We start from the raw sequence: 21,293 nt of genomic DNA on the forward strand, positions 1-21,293 counted from the left end.
ATTCCAAAATGTCCTCCCAGCTCACTGTTGATTAAAACTCAACTCGAACAAAGTTAAAATCATCAATTGTGAACTGAGAGATATATTTGGGACTGAATTTTAAAACGCACAATTCCAATACTGTGTATTCCTGACATTCTGAAATTCATTGACTAATGAAAGTTGTCCCTTTATTAGTATAGTTCATTTTAAACATTTACTAAATTAAAAAATGACTACATCCAAGAGACATTGAAAGTAGAACTAATTAAAACTCTGATATTATTAAATTTTAACACAAGACAACTGAACTCACAACAAAGTACTACATTAAATGTAGGAACAAAATCTTAACAGCAAACTGTCACAGAGCACTCTCATACCACTTACACAAGTTAATTAGGCCTTGATGATTAAATTTGAAAATTGACAGCCTTGCGTTGAAGGTTGAAGTTACTTAACTTGAAGAACTGAAAAGTCACATAAAACAATTAAGAATGAGACTACTGTAAACAATAGCTGCAACAAAGTACAGACAGAAATTGCCTTGACTTTTTTTCACAAGCCATATGCATATATACTGTATATCTCAAGCCAATATAGTTATGGTCAAATTACATAGCTAATACAGCCTAATAGGATCATCACTTGTCTCAAAGGAATGTGAGGTCTTAGAAACCTGATAACCATCTTTTCTAAACAAAACTTAATGTCTACCATTCCCATTGTGTCAATCACCCTGTTTTTGTTCAGGAATCTTTTATCTATTCAGTTACATTTGCCACTTAATTAATTGCTCCTGAAATCATTCTTTGCTTGCTTTTACCTGAAGTCTGAGCCTTTTCTTTTTCCTCGATCTGGGATCCCTGGGTCTGGACACATGTTGTGTCCCTGCGCTACACCCATCTGAGACACTAAAGGGAAAAGACAGAGTGAAAAAGTTTTATAAAGTATAGATTGTTCAACAAAAGAAAGTCTAAACAAAATAGTTTATTCTGAAAATGTTCCATTTTGCTGCATTAAAGACAATGTACATACATATGAACATGCCTATAAAAATAATTTGGGCAGGTCCTGATTCACATTTTTACAAACTGGTTGTAGTGCACCTATCTTACCAGCGTGAAAATGGTTAATGAAGACAGCCCTCTAACCACACCTCGACTTTAGCAAGAGGAAATACTGGACTTCCATTTGACTGGTGGCAGGACACCACACGAGTTGCCCTTATTGCTCTAGTTTGGCTAGATGTATATGTGAAAATCTTTATAAACATGTTTCCCATACGAACATAAAAAGAAGATTAAGTTTATTAAGGCTCATAGTTATGGGTTTGTATGTTGTTTGCTTTCTGCTAGTCACTTTAATGCCACTTTATCATTACAAACACATTTAAAGATAAATAGGGTGATGAGTGGTAACAGCTGCCGTAGCCTTTTCTTATTGTCACACGAGAAGTGCTTGATATTTGCACTGCATTATCATTTCTTACCAAGTACATCTTATCCCAGTGCACATTCCTGGCGGTGCTCTGTTCAATCATGTCACTGGGTGCAAAACAGTGGAAGTTAAAGTGCCAGAAGGGGTCAAATAAACTTGGCCAACCAGGAGAACCCATCTGACTGACTGGGAGGGGTCAAAGGTCCGCAGGGCCAAAGCAATGCGACACCTGCTCATTGGCTGGTGTCCCAGTGTGAGGCAAGACAGCAATGAATTTAAAACTTACTGTTCAACATAAAGAAGAAAAAGACAATGTTGACTAACTCAGTAATATGTGACTGTGAGGCTTACTCACATCTTTATAGGAGATACTGCATTTTGATTGACCTCTATATTTGATGCAAACATCTTAAGATTAGATTTTAAAGAATTCAATGCAAAATCACTATTTGATTATAGCAGCAATCAGTGATGTAGTGACAGAAATCCAGCCTAGCAATTCAGTTGTTGGGGGTAGGATTGGGAGTGATGATTTACAAGTACTGTCATTTGAGGGACCTTTTATTTATCAAACACCAATATGACATTTTTGCATGCTACAAGCTGAAATGTTGATACATTTATACAGACCAATCAATTGTTGAGGTCCAACAGAAGATGTTCTTAGTTTTAATTAATTTTACAGTGTAAGGGAAAAAAAATCTCAGTAATTAACTATTATTTTCACTTCAAAATGTGCCTCTCTCTCCATTAGTTGTCACAGGCAGTCACAAAATGTAGAAGACAGCAAAGTGGAAGAAGGTAAAGTGAAAATAAAAAGCATTAAATAAATGCTAATAAAAGGAAGGAAGAAAAATAATGATTTTCTGAGAGACATTACGATTAAAAGCAAAAGATGAAGTGGGAGGTAGAAGTGGATAAAATGAATTGTAAATGGCCTTGAGGCAGGATTATCATTAATGCACCTCTTTTTTGTTCAACAGGTTGATCTTAAACCCTTCAACATCCATCTCACTGTCACTCTAGTAGTCACTCTTGTCAGGTGACTCATGGCTGTCAAGTTGTTAATGTTACAGATGTTCAAATAAAGCTGAATGGGATAATGAACAGTGAACTCAGACAGAGGGTGAGACAGAACAAGGGCAAGGAAGACTGCCATGGCGAAAAAAGAAACCAATGCAATTACTGCTGTCCATTTGCTATTAGAACTGCATCTCTAGCACAGAGTGTGCGTCCTCTGTGTCTGTACCTCTTACAACAGTCAGCATTCACCCCATTCTGTGGCCAAGGAGTAGAGGAACAAACTTTTAAATGACTTCGAACAAGAGTTGAGACAGGTTAAAAGCTGAAAAGGACTGACTGGCATCTTCTCTAGTAGACAGACATACAAGTTGTGGAGGCAACAGTTGTTCCATGTTTAAAGATTGATGGAATTCACAGGTGTATTCACTGTCAAGGTTGTTTTTTCTTGTACTGAGCCTTGAGTCATTTTACTTTACTTTACTTTAAGTACATTTCCTACTGCAGCTATACCAGCTGCTATCCTTGAGCAAAATACTTTAGCCATTAACAGCACTGCAGACTCATGCCATGATAGCCACTGGTGTCAGTCTGCAGTGCGGTGAGAAAAAAAGTTGCACTGGTGGCAAGTGGACATCTGATGCTATTGCCAGGGTTTTTACCCAAGACTGTTAAGAGCTACATTTGATTTCAGATTTAAACATTTCCAGTCAAATAATTTATAGTACATCTATAGAAACTACTCTCAGGCAAAAGAAATATTGCTTGCTTTCTCATGAAGATGCCAAATTAGAGGTGGCCTCCATTTTGTCACACTGTGCCAGGTAAATCTCAGTCCGTACTTGAATATTGAAGTTTTCTTCAAATTAATCTTTTCAAGGATATGGTTGAGTGAAACTTTTCATTTCAGACCAGTTTATTTGCAAAACTCTGTTGACAGTTACGGTTTGTAACTTACACACTGATATCTTGTGGTGGTTGTCTTTGCTAGGCAACATCTTTACACCTCGAGACTTAAGCTCAGTCATCTTCTTCACTGTAGGAGGAAAACAGAACAGAGAGACATATAAGGCAGCAGAAGGTACAATAATGACACCCACACATTTCAGCAATGCCTAAATGTCTGCAGCAAACACAGTATATAATATATACTGTACCATACACCATTGCCCACACCCACTCCAGCTCATGTTCACAGCAGTTTTGACAAAGCAATTAAACAAAAGTCCTGCCCAAATACGAAAATGACTGAACTTTTTACAATAAAAGCAAACTTTAAAGAATCTACAAAATACCTATGTTTAATCTTAGTTCAACGTTATAAATGTTAGAAGTTATAAATTTAATTTAGATAGAAGAAGAGAGCTCAACAATGTCCAATCTTGTGGATAGAAGGGTGCAGGGAATAACATTATTTTTAGATATCGTAGAAAAGGTTTCAGTCATCCGGAAGTCATTCTTTGTCATTCATTGATTCTGAAAACAGTGTCCAGATGACTACGACTGAAACCTTTTCTACGATAGAACACTCCTGGACGAATGAGGGACTACACCGTCGTATTATTATTAGATTATTAGGATTAGAGGGCAGGGTATATGAGGAGCTAAACCACTAATTTATATACAATAAAAAGATGAGGTTTAAATCATTGAGTTTCATGATAACTGCAGAGAACATAAAAAACAAAGCCATCATAGCAAAGTAAGAGGCTCATCTAAATGCATATTTATTCATCAATTTCAAAAACACCATCGGCATCGTCTGTGCACCCCTTCACACTCATCCTACTTAATTACTCTGACGGTTCCTGACAATGGAACTTTACTTGTAAAGAAGCTCTTTTCAGATGTGTTACCCTGATTAGAAAAGGAGGAAAAGAAGATATCATCATGTTACTGGTAAGGCAACTAAGCTATTAGGTGCATGGTTTGGTGGGGTGGGGCTGTTTCCTGTGCCACATAAAATGAAGGACACTGAAGAAGGAAATAAAATAAATGGATAAGAAGATATTGAATCAACAGTCATTTCATCACTCTAACATGCTGCTAGTGGGGGGTGGGGGATGAAAGTGATTGAGTCAGTGTTTAATCTAATTAAAGTATTAGTCTCCCATTTCTCTCTGATCTTCTAAACATATTTATCTAACATTAAACCTGTAAACCCATAGGCTCACCACATTTTCTTTTCCGTATTCTTCATCTCTCTCTCTCTCTTTCCTTCTTTTTTCTCTCTCTTCTTTCTCTTATCCCATTGTCTCTAAGATTTCCAGCGGGTGGCTGGAGGTGAGATCCTTAGAGATCACCTTTTTTGCTCATGCCTTCTTAAAGCTGACCCCTGAACCTCCAAGAGTAATGGGATGGGAAATGGATGCACGGGAGAGACAGGATTTTGTTCATATATGTGTGTGTGTGTGTGTGTGTGTGTGTGTGTGCGTGTGTGTGAGAGCATGTGTGTGCATGCATGTGTGTTTGTACTAATTGTGTGGCACTCTAATAATGAGTCTGCAAATCTTGTTTTCCTGAAAGCAATCGCATCTATTCTGCCAAAATAGTGAAATAATTCCCCTTGCTGCCAGTACAGTTTCAAAACAGGCAACATCTTGAAATAAGGTGGATCATGATCATTTAAGGAAATGTAAACTCTCTTGCACAAGAAACACAATGAATTATGTCAGTCTACCTAGCTGATTTTTTTCTTTATTATACTTGATAACCTATTGATGGTTTTCCTGTTCAGTTCTGTCTTGACAGTGGTGCAAAATAAATGACACTGGGGTCTCACTAAGGTCACACTTCATTCCCTTAGGAGCAGGAATGTGCTCAGCAAATTTCATGGTAATCTGCCTCTTAGATTATGAGATATATTGATTGGTGAGAGTTCAACCTCTGAGGAGTAGATGTGTTCCATTTCAGGGCTGTCAGTGACTAGATTCTTGTTATTTCTTGAGTAAAAGTGGAAACTATATTCTGATTTTGAAACCAGAGAAAAGTTCAGTGGGTCACCATAAATATCAGAATTGACCAAGAATCAAATATCACGGAAATCCAGCAATTATTGCAATTATGCTGATCTGTACAGAGTTATACCTGGCACACAAGATAGTTGAGAATTTGGTCTAATGGTGGTAAATTAAATCCTTTGAAAATATCAAAACCTTTCTTTATCTTACCTTGGTACTGGGCGCTGAAACCTCTCAACTTGTGGTTGCCATCAGAGGTAAAGTGCAGTCGAAGCCAATTCTTGCTGCTAATGATGGGTGAGGGAAGGTTGGGGCCGGTGAACCTGGAGACAAAGACACAGAGAGTGCCGTAGAATATTAGCATGTAAGCATGTGACTGTTTTAACATGCAAATGCGAAGGTAGCAGATTGCACACTGCAGTAATATTTAGCATATCCTGTACACTGATAAATGAATGAAGTTAAAGGCTAGCATCTGTAGCATCGGTCTAAGTGCTAACACACTTCCTTAGTGCATGGACTCAGAAAATTAGTCCGTCTCTTTCTCTATCATCCCTTATTCAAACGCCATCTTAAGAGAGGATTGTGCTTGCTTGTGCTTCTATTTTGTGCCATAAAGCAAAAATGCAATCCATCAGATTTCCAATAAAGTCAAGCCCAATGGCAGACAATATATTGTAGAGGCGATTGTCTTGTTTGTTTATGGTAATTATACTAATGTTTCAAAATTAATGTGGCCATGACTTAGAGATGTTAAAATGCTTGACCTTTATGATCTATTAAAGGGAGGGTCTGGTACTCAAGGAGAACTGTAATGTTAACGACTCTTAACCAAACTGTGGCCCAATAAAAAATAAGACCTGGGAAGGCCAGCATTGGCATTTGCAGAGAAAGAACACTCCTTTTATTGTTTTGAAAAAGCAATAGTTAATTATTCTTCAGAAACACTTATAGTGCTTCCTGATCTGTATGGTAATGAGGGCTGTTGCTTACCAGGCACTTCTTCAGTTGTTAAAGCCAAAGTCATTTGGGAACACATCATGTTTTATCTTGAGACACATTAACACAAGCGCATGCACACGCTCACATACACTCACATACACTCACATACAGTGTGTACACCTATATGCTTAGGCACACATTTGCACAAGCGTGTGCGTAAATTCCAATTCCTCATCTGTAAATTACATTTCTCCAACTATGTCCACATCATCTCCCCAACACCTCCAACCAGCTCTCATTAATACCACTGGGGGAAAAAAACAGGCATAGGAAAAAAAGCAAAAAACAAAGCTAAGTGAAAATTTGATTAAATAATTACATAAACCTGACAGAGACTGGAAAAGAGATATGAGACATATTTTGCAAGCTAATAACTACTCTACTTTGAATGCAAAAAAACATTGTTGTGTACTGATGCCACAAGGACAAAAGAATAAAACAGCTTTAAGCATACAGCTCAAACCAAAAAAGACAGGGATCTACTAGAAAGAGTTATTTAATCTAGTGAGGGTATTTGATGGGGATATGTGACTGACAGCACTGTAGAGCTGTGGATGTAGACAGAAGGCCACAGCCTCACAAAGTTCAGCTGAAGCTGAAGTAACCTGAAGAGTCGGAGGGAGAGAAAAAATTTGAAAAGAAAAGGCAGGACAAAGTGCAAGGGAGAAATTAGACAATGAGAAAATGAGAAAGAGAAATGGCAGATCAAAATGTCAGTGATTAGGCTTTTTCTGCCACACGGCAAGCAGGAAAGTGGAGCAGAGGGTAGAAAAGATTAGTATGTCACTTATGAAACTTCAATGTTCTTCCTGTCTCCCACTGCTGCTTTTAACATGTAGCTGGTCTGGCCGTCATCCCCTCACTTTTAAGTCAGTGTTGCCAATGACCTCCACCCTCGGTTAAGAGATTTCCATTGAAGCAAGCTTTCACTAATCCAACAGTTGTGTTGAAGTGACGAAAGGTTAAGTTCAAGGTCAGGAGCACAGTTGGGGTTGACCCAATTTCCTACCCAGGCGATGGAGTTCCTTTTAATACTAAACAGAGGCCTTGATGAAAAGGGTGTGTGTTTAGAGAGTGTGAAGGTGTGTGTGTGTAAAGGTGAGTGTTGATCACACTCAGCGTGCAACATGTGTGTTGTATGTACACGCCCCAAACCCATTTGATCAAGCAACATTGTCAAATTCAGTATCTTCTGGGGCATATTTTGAACCAAGATTTTTGTACTGCACTATCCAGCTATATAAGCAGCTGGCAAATATCGATTTGCTCTACACAGACCACTTTTGCTGCTTCTGATAATTCAAAAAGAACTGCACCAAATGATTTTAACCCGGAGAGATCAACCCTACACTGGGTTTTCAAAGCAAATTAAATGGCTTTAGATATTATCAAAACTGTAAAAACTGTAGAAAATCAAACATATAGTATATACTCGCCTCTTAATATGCCATAACATGATTTCCAACAGGACAGGTCGCTGCATTATTAATTGTTCATTCATTCACTGAATGAACAATTCATTAATTGTTAAACTCTTGGTTGTTGATTTCCTTCACTGGCCCTTTATCTAAAGCATAATACCATGATAGCAAAAAAGTAAACCAAGAAAACAATATAAATATTCCACATCAGTCGTTATTGGCATTCTCTGTTCTTTTTTTATATATTTTCAAACATGGGCATTATTAAGTTATTTATCTGATCAGATTATTATTTTTTTCCTTCATTTCAATGTGGCCTGGAGGTTGCATGTTGTAATGAAAATAAGGCGGAAATGTGAAGCCATGTCCTACGACACTGGCCTTGATTTACAACAGCAAGTGCAAAACTGATAAAGTGAGTTGGCATGCCTCAGGAGATGCTTTATCACTTAAGAGAAGAGGAAAGATGAAGCATTGAGGGAGCTCATGTAGTGTCTGGCACATGTGCGCTTAGAGTGGTACTACTAGGACAGAGATTGCCAGAATCACCTCTGGCTCTAAGGTCCTGAGACAGCTCAAAATCCTGGGAACTAAATCTTACACCAATTAATTACAGTATATGATCCCCACAACCCACACGCAAACACAAAGGCCTCCAAACACTAGTGCCAAGATTTTAATGCAAACTGCTCTGTTCAGTTGTGTTGAGTTACTCCCCTTTACAACATAAAGACAAATGAAAATGTCTGTTTGAATTAAAGGGCAATTTGAGCTGAAATCAACTTTCATTAACATGCAACAAGCAAGCTAAAGACTGACTTAAGATTCTTATAAACTTCAGAAGTAGCAAAGGATAAGGAACTGATGGGTATGCCATTAAGGATCCTGCGATTCATAAATATGGGATGAGGGCTGAACAGACAACATAAATATCATTTTGACCCAATGTCACCACTGCCTTTCGCATTTCACTGCCCACCCCATTTTTGCTGAAAACATGAAGGTTTTAGGCTGAAAGTGACCATGGGGAGCAACAGAAAAAGTCATGAGCTGGCTGATGGAGGTCTCCTGAAGGGTGTTGTGGCTACTTCTATAGTTCCTTTTCACCTCACCCTCTCACTCTCTCTCTGTCTGGCCGACCATATTAGATTTTATGCGGAATTGTCTTGAGAGTGCAGTGCTAAATCAGTTTCCATTTCCAGGGCCCCACAGCTCCTCAGTCTGAGTCAGACTTTTGATGATTGTCCAAGAAATGCATTTTGGGCAAGGTGATGGAGGCAGCCAGTGGTGTTCTTCTGAGTGGACTGAGCTGTGAACCACACACACTGACACACAGCTCTCTCAAAAACATCTAGGTTTTGCATGTCATCAACATTCATAAAAGTTAATGGTTACACAACTTTAAAGGCAACATCCGATTTCCTGATATCTATAGTAAGATTTGCAAATCCCTGTTGCTTAGACTTGTCTTTTCACTGTCATAATATGATTGAGGGTCTTAGGAATACGCAAGACCAGTCTAAACCCATTTACATAACACTACCACAGAGGTACTTTCCATACTGATGTGACTCATTAAATTGTTAATGCCTTTCAGGATTTTGAACCAAGGTCGTCATCATCAGGCAATTCAGCAACCCTTCCCAGTGGAATGGGTCTCTTTTTTGCTGTATATTCATCATTCTATGTCATCTGTTTTCTGTTCAAGGGGCAAGGTGTCAAATTACTCTGTGCATAATCATTAATGGGCGGAGTTTAAGTGTCAAAGGTGACTAGCTCCACATTGGGATCAAACGCTTTACATCCCCGTTCAGCGCATGAATTCATTGTGAGCATCTAATGACTATATATGCGTTCATATGTGGGTGTTTGCATGTGTGCGATGGGGAGATGGCTCATTCTGGGCGAAGAACGTCCCTGTTAAATGTAGCTACTTAGGCAGATCAATCAGACGTCTGCTCAGTATGCAGGTACTGGTCCTTACAGCAGACCGGGGGTCACAGTGACTTTAAAGCCAAAACTTTCAGCATTTTAATGAGGATTTAATGTGAATTACAGCACAGCCCAGCCTATCCAGATATACATGCAGGCACACACACAAGCAGACATTACCACCAGCAAACATTCACAGTTACAAACATGCATGCAGCTATCAATAAATTCTCTCCATCTCTCTCTCTATCATTCTCCCTAACACACAATTTCACATACATACACACATACACGCCACATCCTGAGGCAAAACTAATCAGTGTGGAAGACCCTTAAGTCCACAATGGCAGTATTAAAGCGCTGGCAGTGGAGCTGTAGCTGTGACCTTCAGATGTAACCGAGACCAGACACACACCGGGGGTTTAAATGAACCACCAGAGCCCCCTGCTCTAAACAACATAGAACCCTCAACACTGTTCAGCCATTTCTTCAAATAACAACCACCCAGGCAGTAAAAACCATCAACCTTACACAATAAGTTAAGGCCAAAGTGTTAAGAGATGCCTTTGGGGCAGTTATGTCTCATGGGTCTGTGCTGCACTGGACTGAAGCTCTGAGTGCAAAAACAAGGCATTGTAGAGGAGGTTGAAACCTCCACCAGCCAAGCCAATAAAACTGCAGACCCATCAGAGCCAGCATGCCTACTTTTCCCTGAAACTCCCTGGTCCGACAGAGCCAAAATGTCTGTTCTTCCTCCTCTCTCAGCCCTCATGTATTATTCATGGGCAGACCTCTGGCCCCATCAGAAAGCCTTGTTAAATCTTCTGAGGGATTCCTTTCTTCTTCTTCGCACAACTCATTTTCTGCCCTCACAGAACATATAATATGGACAATGACTGAAAGAAATGTCCTTTTGGGAAGAACAACGCACGGTCCTTCATCTTGGCTCCCTTTCTCTTCTTTTTTTCCCCTTCATTTTTAAATAATTTCTTCAAGCCTATCTTGAAGAATCCTGCAAATACACTTTTCATGTTTAAGTAATTTTAAACAGTAAACAGTGTAAATACAGTACATGTTAAAACCCACCTCAAGCTTTGGGATAACTCTATAGGTACAACTGCCACAATCTTTCTATCCACATTCAATCATCAAACACACATTTCCTCCTCAGTCCTGACTCAGATCTCTTTTTCAAAGACAGGAAAATATGAGGGCAATAGTGCTTTGATTGAGGATGTACTCTTCCAATTTTAATACCAATGCAAATTAAAACTAACCGTATTGGTTACTCTGCCATGCTGTTTCATGCCTTGCACTAAAGAGAAATGTATAGTAGCCACACCAACAAGTCTCAAGCTGAATAAGTGTGAATTGATTTTCCTTACAAGGCCACGATATTCACATCAATGTGTCATGTCTGTCAGGGACATCAGCATAGTTTGGGTCATGGTGAAGATCTGTCACAGTAACTGTGAGAGTGGTGTGTAGAGGAAGACTGTCAGGTGAAGAACAGGTTTAAGTTTGGTCAGCAAGAGTTCTGGATGGTGCTGATAAATATAACAGTTCATTTATAAGGTTGACGTGTATTGCAATAATTACAACCTATATGAAAGTTAGAATATACTGTACAAAAGTAAAGCTGTTAGGAGTGACTGTGATCAACTTAAGACCAAATACTTTACCCATAACTCACACTGATGCCTTCAAGGACATCATGGCTTTTGTTTTGCTTTAATTTGGTTCAGTCACAATCTGTGAGATTGTACACTGTAATCATTTCATAAGATAACATAAAGTACATTTTATGCCAAAGGCATTTAAAGTTGCATTCTCCAAAAAAAGTTACCCAAAATTGGGTAATTGGGACCCCAATAATTCATCCACCAAAGCTATTCTGAGTGTATCTGTATAAAAAAGTGAATCTGCTTCTTGCAACACTACCTTTCCACTGTTGGAAAAATGTGAGATATTTTGATGGCAGCCAAAAAAGCACACAGACAAGCAGACGAAATGAGGCAGAAATATAAACTCAAGCAGCTCAATACATGGAAGTAAAGAATTTAGTGCCACTTGTTCGGCAATTGATCTCAGCGTCAGTGTGATTTATTACTCTTGTTCAAGAAGTCAAGGTGGATGTAGGCAAAGTCAAAGTGAACAAAACAATAGGACAGAACTAACTGCTATCGAATGGACTGTGGAACAACACTGATGAGGAAACCATACAGAGCCTAATGGCTTAGATTATTGAATGTTTGCCTTCATCAAAATGACCCACACAGGCACAAATTGCTTGTTTGACTAAGATAAAGCAAAAGACAAATACAGACATTGTCAAACTAGGGGCTATTCTCTCCATTTCTTCCTTTCTGTTCAATTTCTGTAGCCATCATCACCAAGGACGGTTGCTGAAGACACACACGCACCCTAATACACAAACACACAAATGTACACACCATCAATCAAAACACACAACTCAAAACAATATGTGTGCACTTCTCAATGGGTGTAATCGTCTGTGAGCGGTATTGGATCTGTGGTTAACGGGAGAAAAACAAATGAGTTTCCAAGGTCACTCTTAAAAGCGGCAGTGATAATTGAGCCCTCCCTGTAGATCTATCAAACACAACAATAAACGAATGCCAATAATATCCTAGGGCCGATTACAGGGACATCACCCTTCTCTTCTACAGGAGGCTTGAGGAAATAGGTGAGAAAGACACAGCGACCATCACAGTGTGACGAAGAAAAGCCAGGTAGAGAAGCAGTTAGTGAACACAAAAGTTAAGGGAATGAAAGAAATCATAGTGAGTATTATTTTTAACAAATCATTCTCAAGGTTGAAACATACTGTCACTGTATTTACTATGTGTGATTCGAAAATCCTACCTCCCACTACCATCAAAGCTCAATGAATGATTCTGACAGAAGCACTTCCAATGTTCAACTAGTTACCTTTCTCCCCCACCTAGCAAGCCATGCTCTATGACTGTTCAAAAGCAAATGGCTTTTGTAAAACATCAAAGTATAGGCCACAATGACACACAGAACCAGGCCAGTGCCAATGGCTGCAATACAAGCACTGCAAACTGAAGCTTCAGTGAAATTGCTTTGCCGCTTCCTCCAAAGAACCCAAAATCAACAATACATTTCAACAATGAATGATTTATCTCACTAACAAGCATTGCCTGTGAGATTGAAATATAGAATCGACAAGATGTGGTTCTGGAGGCTTCTGCTGGTTGCCTGGCAACCTCGTGGTGATAACAAGACTCCAGGAAGTCACTGCGCCCAGCCAAGAAATAGTCATAACTCCCTGTAAAACCACAACTTGTTTTAACCCTTCAGTTTATTGTGTGGACAAGATATACAGACAAGATATAGCATGTCAATTTGGTTAGCTTTAGAGGTGCTAGTAGGCAGATTTTGTTACCATTGGCAAGAGCCAGGCTAGCTGCTTCCCCATTTCCAGTCATTATGCTAAGCTAAGCAAACCGGCTGCTGGCTGTTGCTGGAGGTATCAAATTTCTCATCTAACTCTTGGCAAGAAAACATGTTTGTGTATTACCCAAAATGTCGAACTATTCCTTTAAAACAACTGTTAACATCTTAATATAAGAAATATTTGTTTGCAATCTAAGCAAGTGAAATTATTTTATCCTACCTGCAGCTTTTTTCATTCGTAATAACATTAGACATACATAAAAACTGAAGATTCAATATCAGATCAACTGTCAAGAGTTTAAGATGGACATCTATGTTTCGCTGGACAATTTCTCTCTCTCACTCCTTCTCCCTATCTGTCTCTCTACCCCCTTGTGGTTTGTGTGCATGAGCTGAGTTTTTCAGAGTGAGTTTGAGATGACGCAGTATGCAAGGAGACAGGTGAAACCATGCTAATGATATTGAACCTGGCAACACTGTCAAATCCCCCAAACACAGCAGACACATTGTATTCCCTTGATTCAAGAGCATCCTGAAATACCTACTGTATGTTAGGAGAGAAGCCTCTGTAGGTGTTTGCATGCATCTGTTTGTATTTATTTGTTTATGTATGTATGTGATTGCATGCCCATGCACAGTATGTGCCTGTGTGAACATGTTTCAAAAGAAATTAAAGAGAATTTAATGTCAGATGCTAGCATATCCTTACCAGATTAACAATCATATATGCACAATAAAGCACTTAAGAATCATCTTTTCTTGTTCAAGGTTATTGGGCACTGTTCATTTTACACCTGACACTTTAATCAGTCTTGTCCGTTGGATCCCAAACTATCCATAATGTTTCTTTGTTGATGACAAGTATATTTCTTTTTGCACTAATTATAGAATTTACAATGTGATAGTGTTTTCCTTGTATGGATAAATTGTACAATATAACTTAATTCTGATGATGTACCACTTGTACATATACTTACCTCAAGTGACTGCTCTTGGTTTCAGGAAATGTCAAATACATGCATCATTTTTTATTATTTTTGCGGTTCATGTGGTCATTAAATGCATGCATGATTTAACAGGAGCCCATTAGTAACAGCAACTTACTGGCATTCATAAAACTAAATGGCATATAAGCCTACGTTGCTATACAATCTGCTCCTGTGCACTTTTTTATAATGGAGGCACTGAATAGTGCATAGTCAGAATTTTCCCTTTAAAACAATAAGCCCCAAGGCTCCCACGTATTAAAGGGTAGTACAGTACATAAAGGTTAACATAAAGTATAAAGCAAGCTAATTAACTAAGTGGGAAAATATACAAAGTATTAACAACCATTAAAATCCATCTACGTTTATTTTGAAGGGCTATTTGTGAGGAATTCAAATGGTTATTCTTTTCTTCCCTTTTTACTTAACACCATACACTAATCCTTACACAACAGTCTGCTTAAATAAGCAGAGAATAAGTGTGAGAAAATAGACTAGCAGAGGATTCATGATAGGGAGACATTTTGACCACACCAAAGTGCTTGGGGAAAAAAACATCCACCACCACCAATACTTGTACATCATTTTTGGATTCAGTGGCTACTATCCACACACTTCAGTTTTACTCTAAATCACCCACTCCAATATACAACGATTTTAGCTCTTACATCTCCTGTAATGGTCTTCTTATATTTTACTATTGTTAGTTATCAGTGATTCCTCAATTCCCACTGCACTGCTTTTTTTGGCATCTTTTCAGATGGACTCTGAAGAGGCTCTCTGAACAGAAATAAATAAGACTAAAACTCTATTTTGTGCCAGCACTAAGTTGTCCATAGCACCAACATGGATGCAATGTCATTTTTGTAGCGTCCATTTTTTTTTTTTGTGTGCACCTGTTCCAGGATCCAAATGCTCCCCCTTGCACCAAGGTGGGTGGAGTAGAGCAACTGAGGTTGCGATTATGCAGATCAGGTGGTGCAGTGCAGTTTCTGAACACTTTTGGCAAGAAACCGTGCTTACATTACCACCTACTCAGACCAATTCTAATCACTAAAGCAAGCACATATAAAGCAATTTATGCAGCTTTCATTGGTGTAGGGCACAAGGTGACCTCTCCAAATGCATTTAAGACATTTTCATGTATGTTGAATTGTGAGTTTTTTATTTTTATATAAAAATTTGTCCAGTGCACATTTAAATGATTATCAATATACATTTTAAAATGAATTGAAGACTGATTGGATGGCTTATTCTTATGTTATCCACAATAGTCTGTAAGATGTATAATGTTCTTTCCCTTTTTGTTGATTAAATCCCTGATGCTATAATGCAGGAGAGGGAATGTGTATGTCCTTTTGTTGTCTCTAATTTGAGGGATGCACTGTGCATTACTGCACACAGGTCATGCGTAACAGTTAAAATGAAAAACATTTTATTTTACTAGGCAATGTAGTTGTAGTCAGTCTTTAGATTATACTTTTTTTTCAATGTATGCATCATTACCCATGGTCAGGAATTGCAGTATATCTAGAAATGTAAATCCAACTTAAAAAGATACATTATCTCCTCTTGGAGACATATTTGAGGTGTATATTTGTGCCTTGCAACTGAGAAGTTGGCTTCATCCAGCCCATTAGGCTGTCTGCATGTTGACTGCTTTTAAACCGGATGAGAGGAGTTGATTTGATTTGAAGCTGATCATTCTTCTCAGCCTCTTTTCCTCTTTTTGTGCTGTACTGTGTCTGCATCACAATTGTGTCTAGTCACCACACATGTATGTTTCTGTCATGGGTTTGTGCTTACGATTGTTTCAGAAAAAAATGTTTGTTTTTTTACAAACACCTGCTTACTATACAGACACCTCAAGCTTTGAGCTTGAAGAAATGAAATGAATAAATACCATGAAAATGAATGGCAACATTTCTGACCAATGATTTTGCCACATATGAAATAACCACTCAACTCGCACCTTTGCAAATCCAGTTTATTGGCTGGGTCCCATTAGGGAAATGAGCCAATAGACAGAATACAGTGAGGTGTCAAAGCCAAGATCTGTGAAGTAAAAGCCTTCTACATTAGCATGATCATTCAACACAGCCATGAAGACAAATTGTAGATCTTAATGTTACTCTGTATTGATCATGTAGCAAAGCCACAATGACCGAAAATGCACAAGCAAATTCAATCTACAGGTCTTACTTAGTGTATTACTTTGGCCTTGAGGCAAAACTGAAACTGAGCTCATAAAAGTCAATTCTTCACGTGCTGGTCTTTCAGATGGACAATGAAATTATTAATCGGTAAATTTTTCATGTCAGCGTGATGCTAACAGCCTCTAAAGCTTAAACTGTTTTAGAGGAATCTTTCTCCATTAGGGTTGGGCGATGTCTACCAAACTGGCATATGACAATGTCCACAGTGAAACATCGCGATAGATGATGACACAGTTGTTGCTTTACTTTTCCTTCTTTGTTAAAAGAGTAGCGTGGCTTCTTTAAGGAACAGGGCAGTGCGTAGTGAGTGTGTGGGTGAGCGAGAGAGAGAGTGACGGTGACTGCACTCAGAGCAGACAGGTGTTGGCGATCGGAGCAGAGGGAAAGGTTAGCAGTGAAGTTGTCTAGTAGCAGTAAATGTACAGTGTAGGTTACAGTTTGCCCATGAATAAATGCTGCAGCTCCTCAGTACCAAATACATTCCTGTGTCTTGCTTCCCAGGTGCTGGGTAAAAGTCAGCATTGGACGATGGCAACGTTCATTGGGCCAACCCTATTCTCCATCATTTTCTAATTTGTAGTGTCCCCTCCCACTTTTGTAATAATGCTAATTTAAACTCAAAGCTTGAGCTGAAGAGGCTGATTGCCTGAACTTGTAAAGTAAAAGTGATTTTCCTATCCTGATTGTTAAGCCACATGTTTGGCTGTCTCCTGCATGTTGTAATGAGCCACTCAGACAAGCTGGAAAGGGATAGTGGATTGACATCTGGTGTCCCAGTTGCTCCCCTCTTTCATCTCATCCTATAGAATTGATCACTCAATGTCTGACCATATTACAGTGCATCTCTCTTTCTGTATGTCTTGATAAAGTATAGGACTCCAGTTTGTTTTTCAATTTTTTTTTTCTCATCTAGTAGCATCTGACTTGAAGGTTGTGAGGATAGATACAAGCTTTGAGATTTCCACAGGAGAATGACAAATGTGGGAGAAAGATGGCTTCATGGTGGGCGGAAGAGAGGAAGGAAGAAACAGGCAAGAGATGAGTAGCTTCCAGAGTACATAGGAATGAGTCATCCAGGCACCAAGAGCTGCCAAAACTCAACCACAACCTCTACTTTCAGTGCCTCTTGTTCCGCATTGGCCCTCCTGCTGTCCACCCACAGTACTTTTTTCTCAGGAGCTCCATGTATTTGTTTTCTTTTAATTAGTTTGAGGGTCGCTGACAAAGCCATTCTATTGTGAACCCATTCAAAGATTCTTCCTAATGCATGAACTGAAGTATGGGATGCAAAAAAGATAGAGAAGGCCTTTATTCCACCGTTGTGTTCGCTGGCCTTTTGTCTGGCTTTCACAGTTCATTTTTTAGAGATTAGCGTTTGTTCTCTGTCTTTTGCCATCACTCTCTGTAATTCCTCCCTGTGTCTTACTCTGCTGCTCCATGCACACTTTTGGGACAATATGCAATGCAAATGGATGCCAGATTCAGTATTATCTGCTTTGTCTTTCTCTTTCTCAAACACAAGAATCCGAAGAAAGGAAAGACAAGGATGAGAAATGAAATGGCAGTCAACAGCATGCCTGTTATGTCCTACATTTAGGGGCTGTAGACGATTTAGGGTAAGAAGTACATACGCTTGCAGACAGTTAGGGGACATATTGTTAAAGTTTGATCAGTCTAACAGAAAATGCAAATCACAAATTCAAATGGCTGGCACTGCTAAAAGAGGGATGGTGGAATGAAAATATTCAAACAACTATTGTGAGAGATGAGCTTTGATGACAGCCTCTTGATATCTCCTTAAGTCAAGCTGAGAAAACTGATTAAGGTGTATACACAGATTCATACCTGAATGCAGGCAGGCACGCATTTGTTCAAATCTACAAACATAAACAAACATTCGCACATATACGGATGCATAAAAAGGGATATGTGCAGACACAAAAGTCCAGATGTTTAAAGAAATGTAACAAAACTATAATTTATCATTGTGGCTTAGTTATCATTTAATATCATTAGAAAAATTAAAAAAAACACAAAATTATGTATACCCACTCTCAAGTCTCATCAGCTCAATTTGAGCTTGTGGGTGTGTCTCTCAATCTGTTCAAAGCAATCTTTGATCCTCCTTCCACGTGTTACACTAAACTTCAAACAGGCCAGGTAGAATTAAGCCAAGTTATCTGGGCAAAGTGGAAGTGGGCCAAGTTATCTTCCATTATGCAGCAACGAGCGGAGATATGCACCCTAGCTCATAGAGCCTGATCTCTTCTTCCATTAGCCTTTAATGGTCTTCCAATCTAAAACCATTCCAGGGAGATAACGTGCACTCATATAGTCTTTTATGGTTATATACTTTATTCAGCTTTAGAAGGTATTAATCTATTTCATGTGTTTCTGCTTTATTTTCTTTTATTGCCCTGCCCATTGTTGAGAGAAGGAGATTGCAGGTAAATATTAAAGTCATCAATCAAGTAAAGTGGGAAGAGAAAGGATGGGAAACACTTTGAGGTAGAAGAGAAGAGAGGAGAAGAGCTATCTTTTATACATCACCCATGACCGTGACCGATTTGTCGTAAAAACCACCATCCAATTAAAAGAGGTCTCTCCATCTGCTTCCTCCTGAGTCAGTGCTGACCTTTCACCACGCCTACCCCCCTCACCTTAGCCATGATATATCCACTGCCTCTGCTCACTGTAGGTGTGTGTTATGATACAGATGATAGAAAGCACCCGTTAAGTAGTTTATATACATCATATATATATATATATATATATATATATATATATATATATATATATATATATATATATATATATATATATATATATATATATATATACATATATATAGCAAGGAAATGTAACTGTATACACTATATACCGTGTGTATGTGTGAATGTGTGTGTGTTATCTAATGTAACAGAGTTACACACAGTTAGTCATACCCTAATGCCATTACTGTTTGTCTCAGATGGTGTGTAAATCAGAACAGTTATGTTGTACAGCTAAACTATAAAGAGGCTTTACTTTCATGTCTTTTAGATAACGAGCACAGATATGTGGAACAAAAACAGTACTAAACAACAACCATAAAAGGTTACTGTGCATGTATAACACTATGGAGTAAGTCAGTACTGGCTTTATTACAGTTGTTTTTGCTGTGCTTGACTGGTTAAATATAGCTTTGTATGAGTTAACAGTAATTGCCTGCACAGAATTCAGATGTAAAACTTTGACTGTGGGTCACTCTGCCTCTCAGCCATCTCAGTTGCTTGTTTACATTATCCATCGTCACCAGTCTCATGACAAAAAAGAAAAGATATTTACCTTGGACAGAAACTACTGCAATTGCAGCTCAGTTTCAAACTTGTAGTGATTTAAGACAATTGACCATACATTAGAGGTACCACTTTGAAGAGGTAAACATAAAGAGTTTATGCAAGGTAAAAACCAAAAATATGATAATGAAATACGCATAATACAGTATATACATATACTGTATGTGTGATATCAGAATGCTCTTTTATGCTGCAACCATCAACAGTTGTTTCACAAACTACAAAAAGAAGGAAAACTAAATACCTCATTGATCTTTCTTAATTAATGTTTTCTTCAATAATGGTGCTGGAAAGAAAATTCTACTTATTTGCTAAACAGTGGGTCACTTGAAAAACAATTATCGATGTCCCCAACTGTCATCAATTCTATTTAAAACTACTGTTAATAGTAGAAAACTGTACATGGGAGAAAACACTGACGGCATCCCTTGTGCTATTTTTACTCTGGGCTTGTTTCAGATTTTTAATAAGGCAAATTTTTCACTGGTTTGGTACGCTGATGATGATGATAAAGATGATAATGATAATTACAATGCATGAGTGTGTGTGTCTGTGTATACACACATGTGTGTACGCGCACTGTACATGTGTCTATGTGCTTTTATGCTGCATGCCCCTACTTTTAGCCAATCTCAGAGGGAAACATAATGCTCTTTCACTGTCACTGACAAAGTTACACCCTAATGTAGGATATATATAAAATCTGGGTCTATGGAGGACATTGCAGTGGTTGCAGTATGTGGGCAGACACATCATCCCCATCCTCATTCCCTCACTGTGTGGATTAATGAAGCCTTAAAAGCCCATGTCATTAGGCTGGGTGGCCACTGACTAGACTGCAAAACCCTGGAGATTCTTTCATAATAATATACTGTAGGCCAATATATAGACATACAGCAGAGAGTGAGCCCAGGATTCTGACAACCTACAAGTGCTATTCTCTTCCCAAAGGATTTGTCAATTGAGAGGAGATCGCTGTCAATCCAAGAGGACATTTTAAAAAGGCAATGATATTAAGCATTGCCTGTTCAACCTTGAATTCCATCTCCATCCACGGGTTACAAGCCACTGATACAATGACACTCAAAAAGGTGTAAACATGCCATCATTTCACAATAATTACCCTAGAGTCATTAGAGTGGAAATACATAAATCATTCTTTTGACATGTACAGTACAGTATGCGCACACACACAATCACACGAACATCAGCACACACAAACCTGGGCCAGGAAGGCACACAAACATACTCAAGAGACACACACTCAGACAAACACTCACAGTGGAGGTTCTAACTATGTTAAATGACTAGTATTAATCACCTTTCTCTGTCTCTGTGGTTATTATGAACACATTAATCAGCAGCATGTCTGCCAGCTGGAAGTGAGCAAGTCAGGCAAGAACAAGGGATGGAGGAGAATGAGTGAAGTGAGAGGTAGAAGAGTGGAGAAAAACACTGGAGGGAATAAAGTTGGGTTTTTCGTTTCTGTAACACCAGAACAAAGTCTATGCCATTCTGGGTGGAAATAGCAAAGACAGTGAAGAGTGTAATAAGAGCA

At 38.7% G+C, this 21,293-nt stretch overlaps 1 protein-coding gene across 1 annotated transcript in view; it reads right to left on the reverse strand.

Moving 5' to 3' along the window:
• Window positions 1–21,293, reverse strand: part of csmd2 (CUB and Sushi multiple domains 2) — a 232,329-nt gene that overhangs the window by 121,735 nt on the left and 89,301 nt on the right. The window contains exons 6-8 of the mRNA XM_044171930.1: window positions 5,610–5,722; window positions 3,398–3,475; window positions 806–893 (exon numbers count right to left, since the gene is read on the reverse strand). Coding sequence (XP_044027865.1) covers window positions 806–893; window positions 3,398–3,475; window positions 5,610–5,722 — 279 coding nt within the window. The remainder of the gene's footprint in view (window positions 1–805; window positions 894–3,397; window positions 3,476–5,609; window positions 5,723–21,293) is intronic.

Source organism: Siniperca chuatsi, linkage group LG17, assembly GCF_020085105.1.
Source record: "Siniperca chuatsi isolate FFG_IHB_CAS linkage group LG17, ASM2008510v1, whole genome shotgun sequence".
NCBI lineage: Eukaryota > Metazoa > Chordata > Actinopteri > Centrarchiformes > Sinipercidae > Siniperca > Siniperca chuatsi.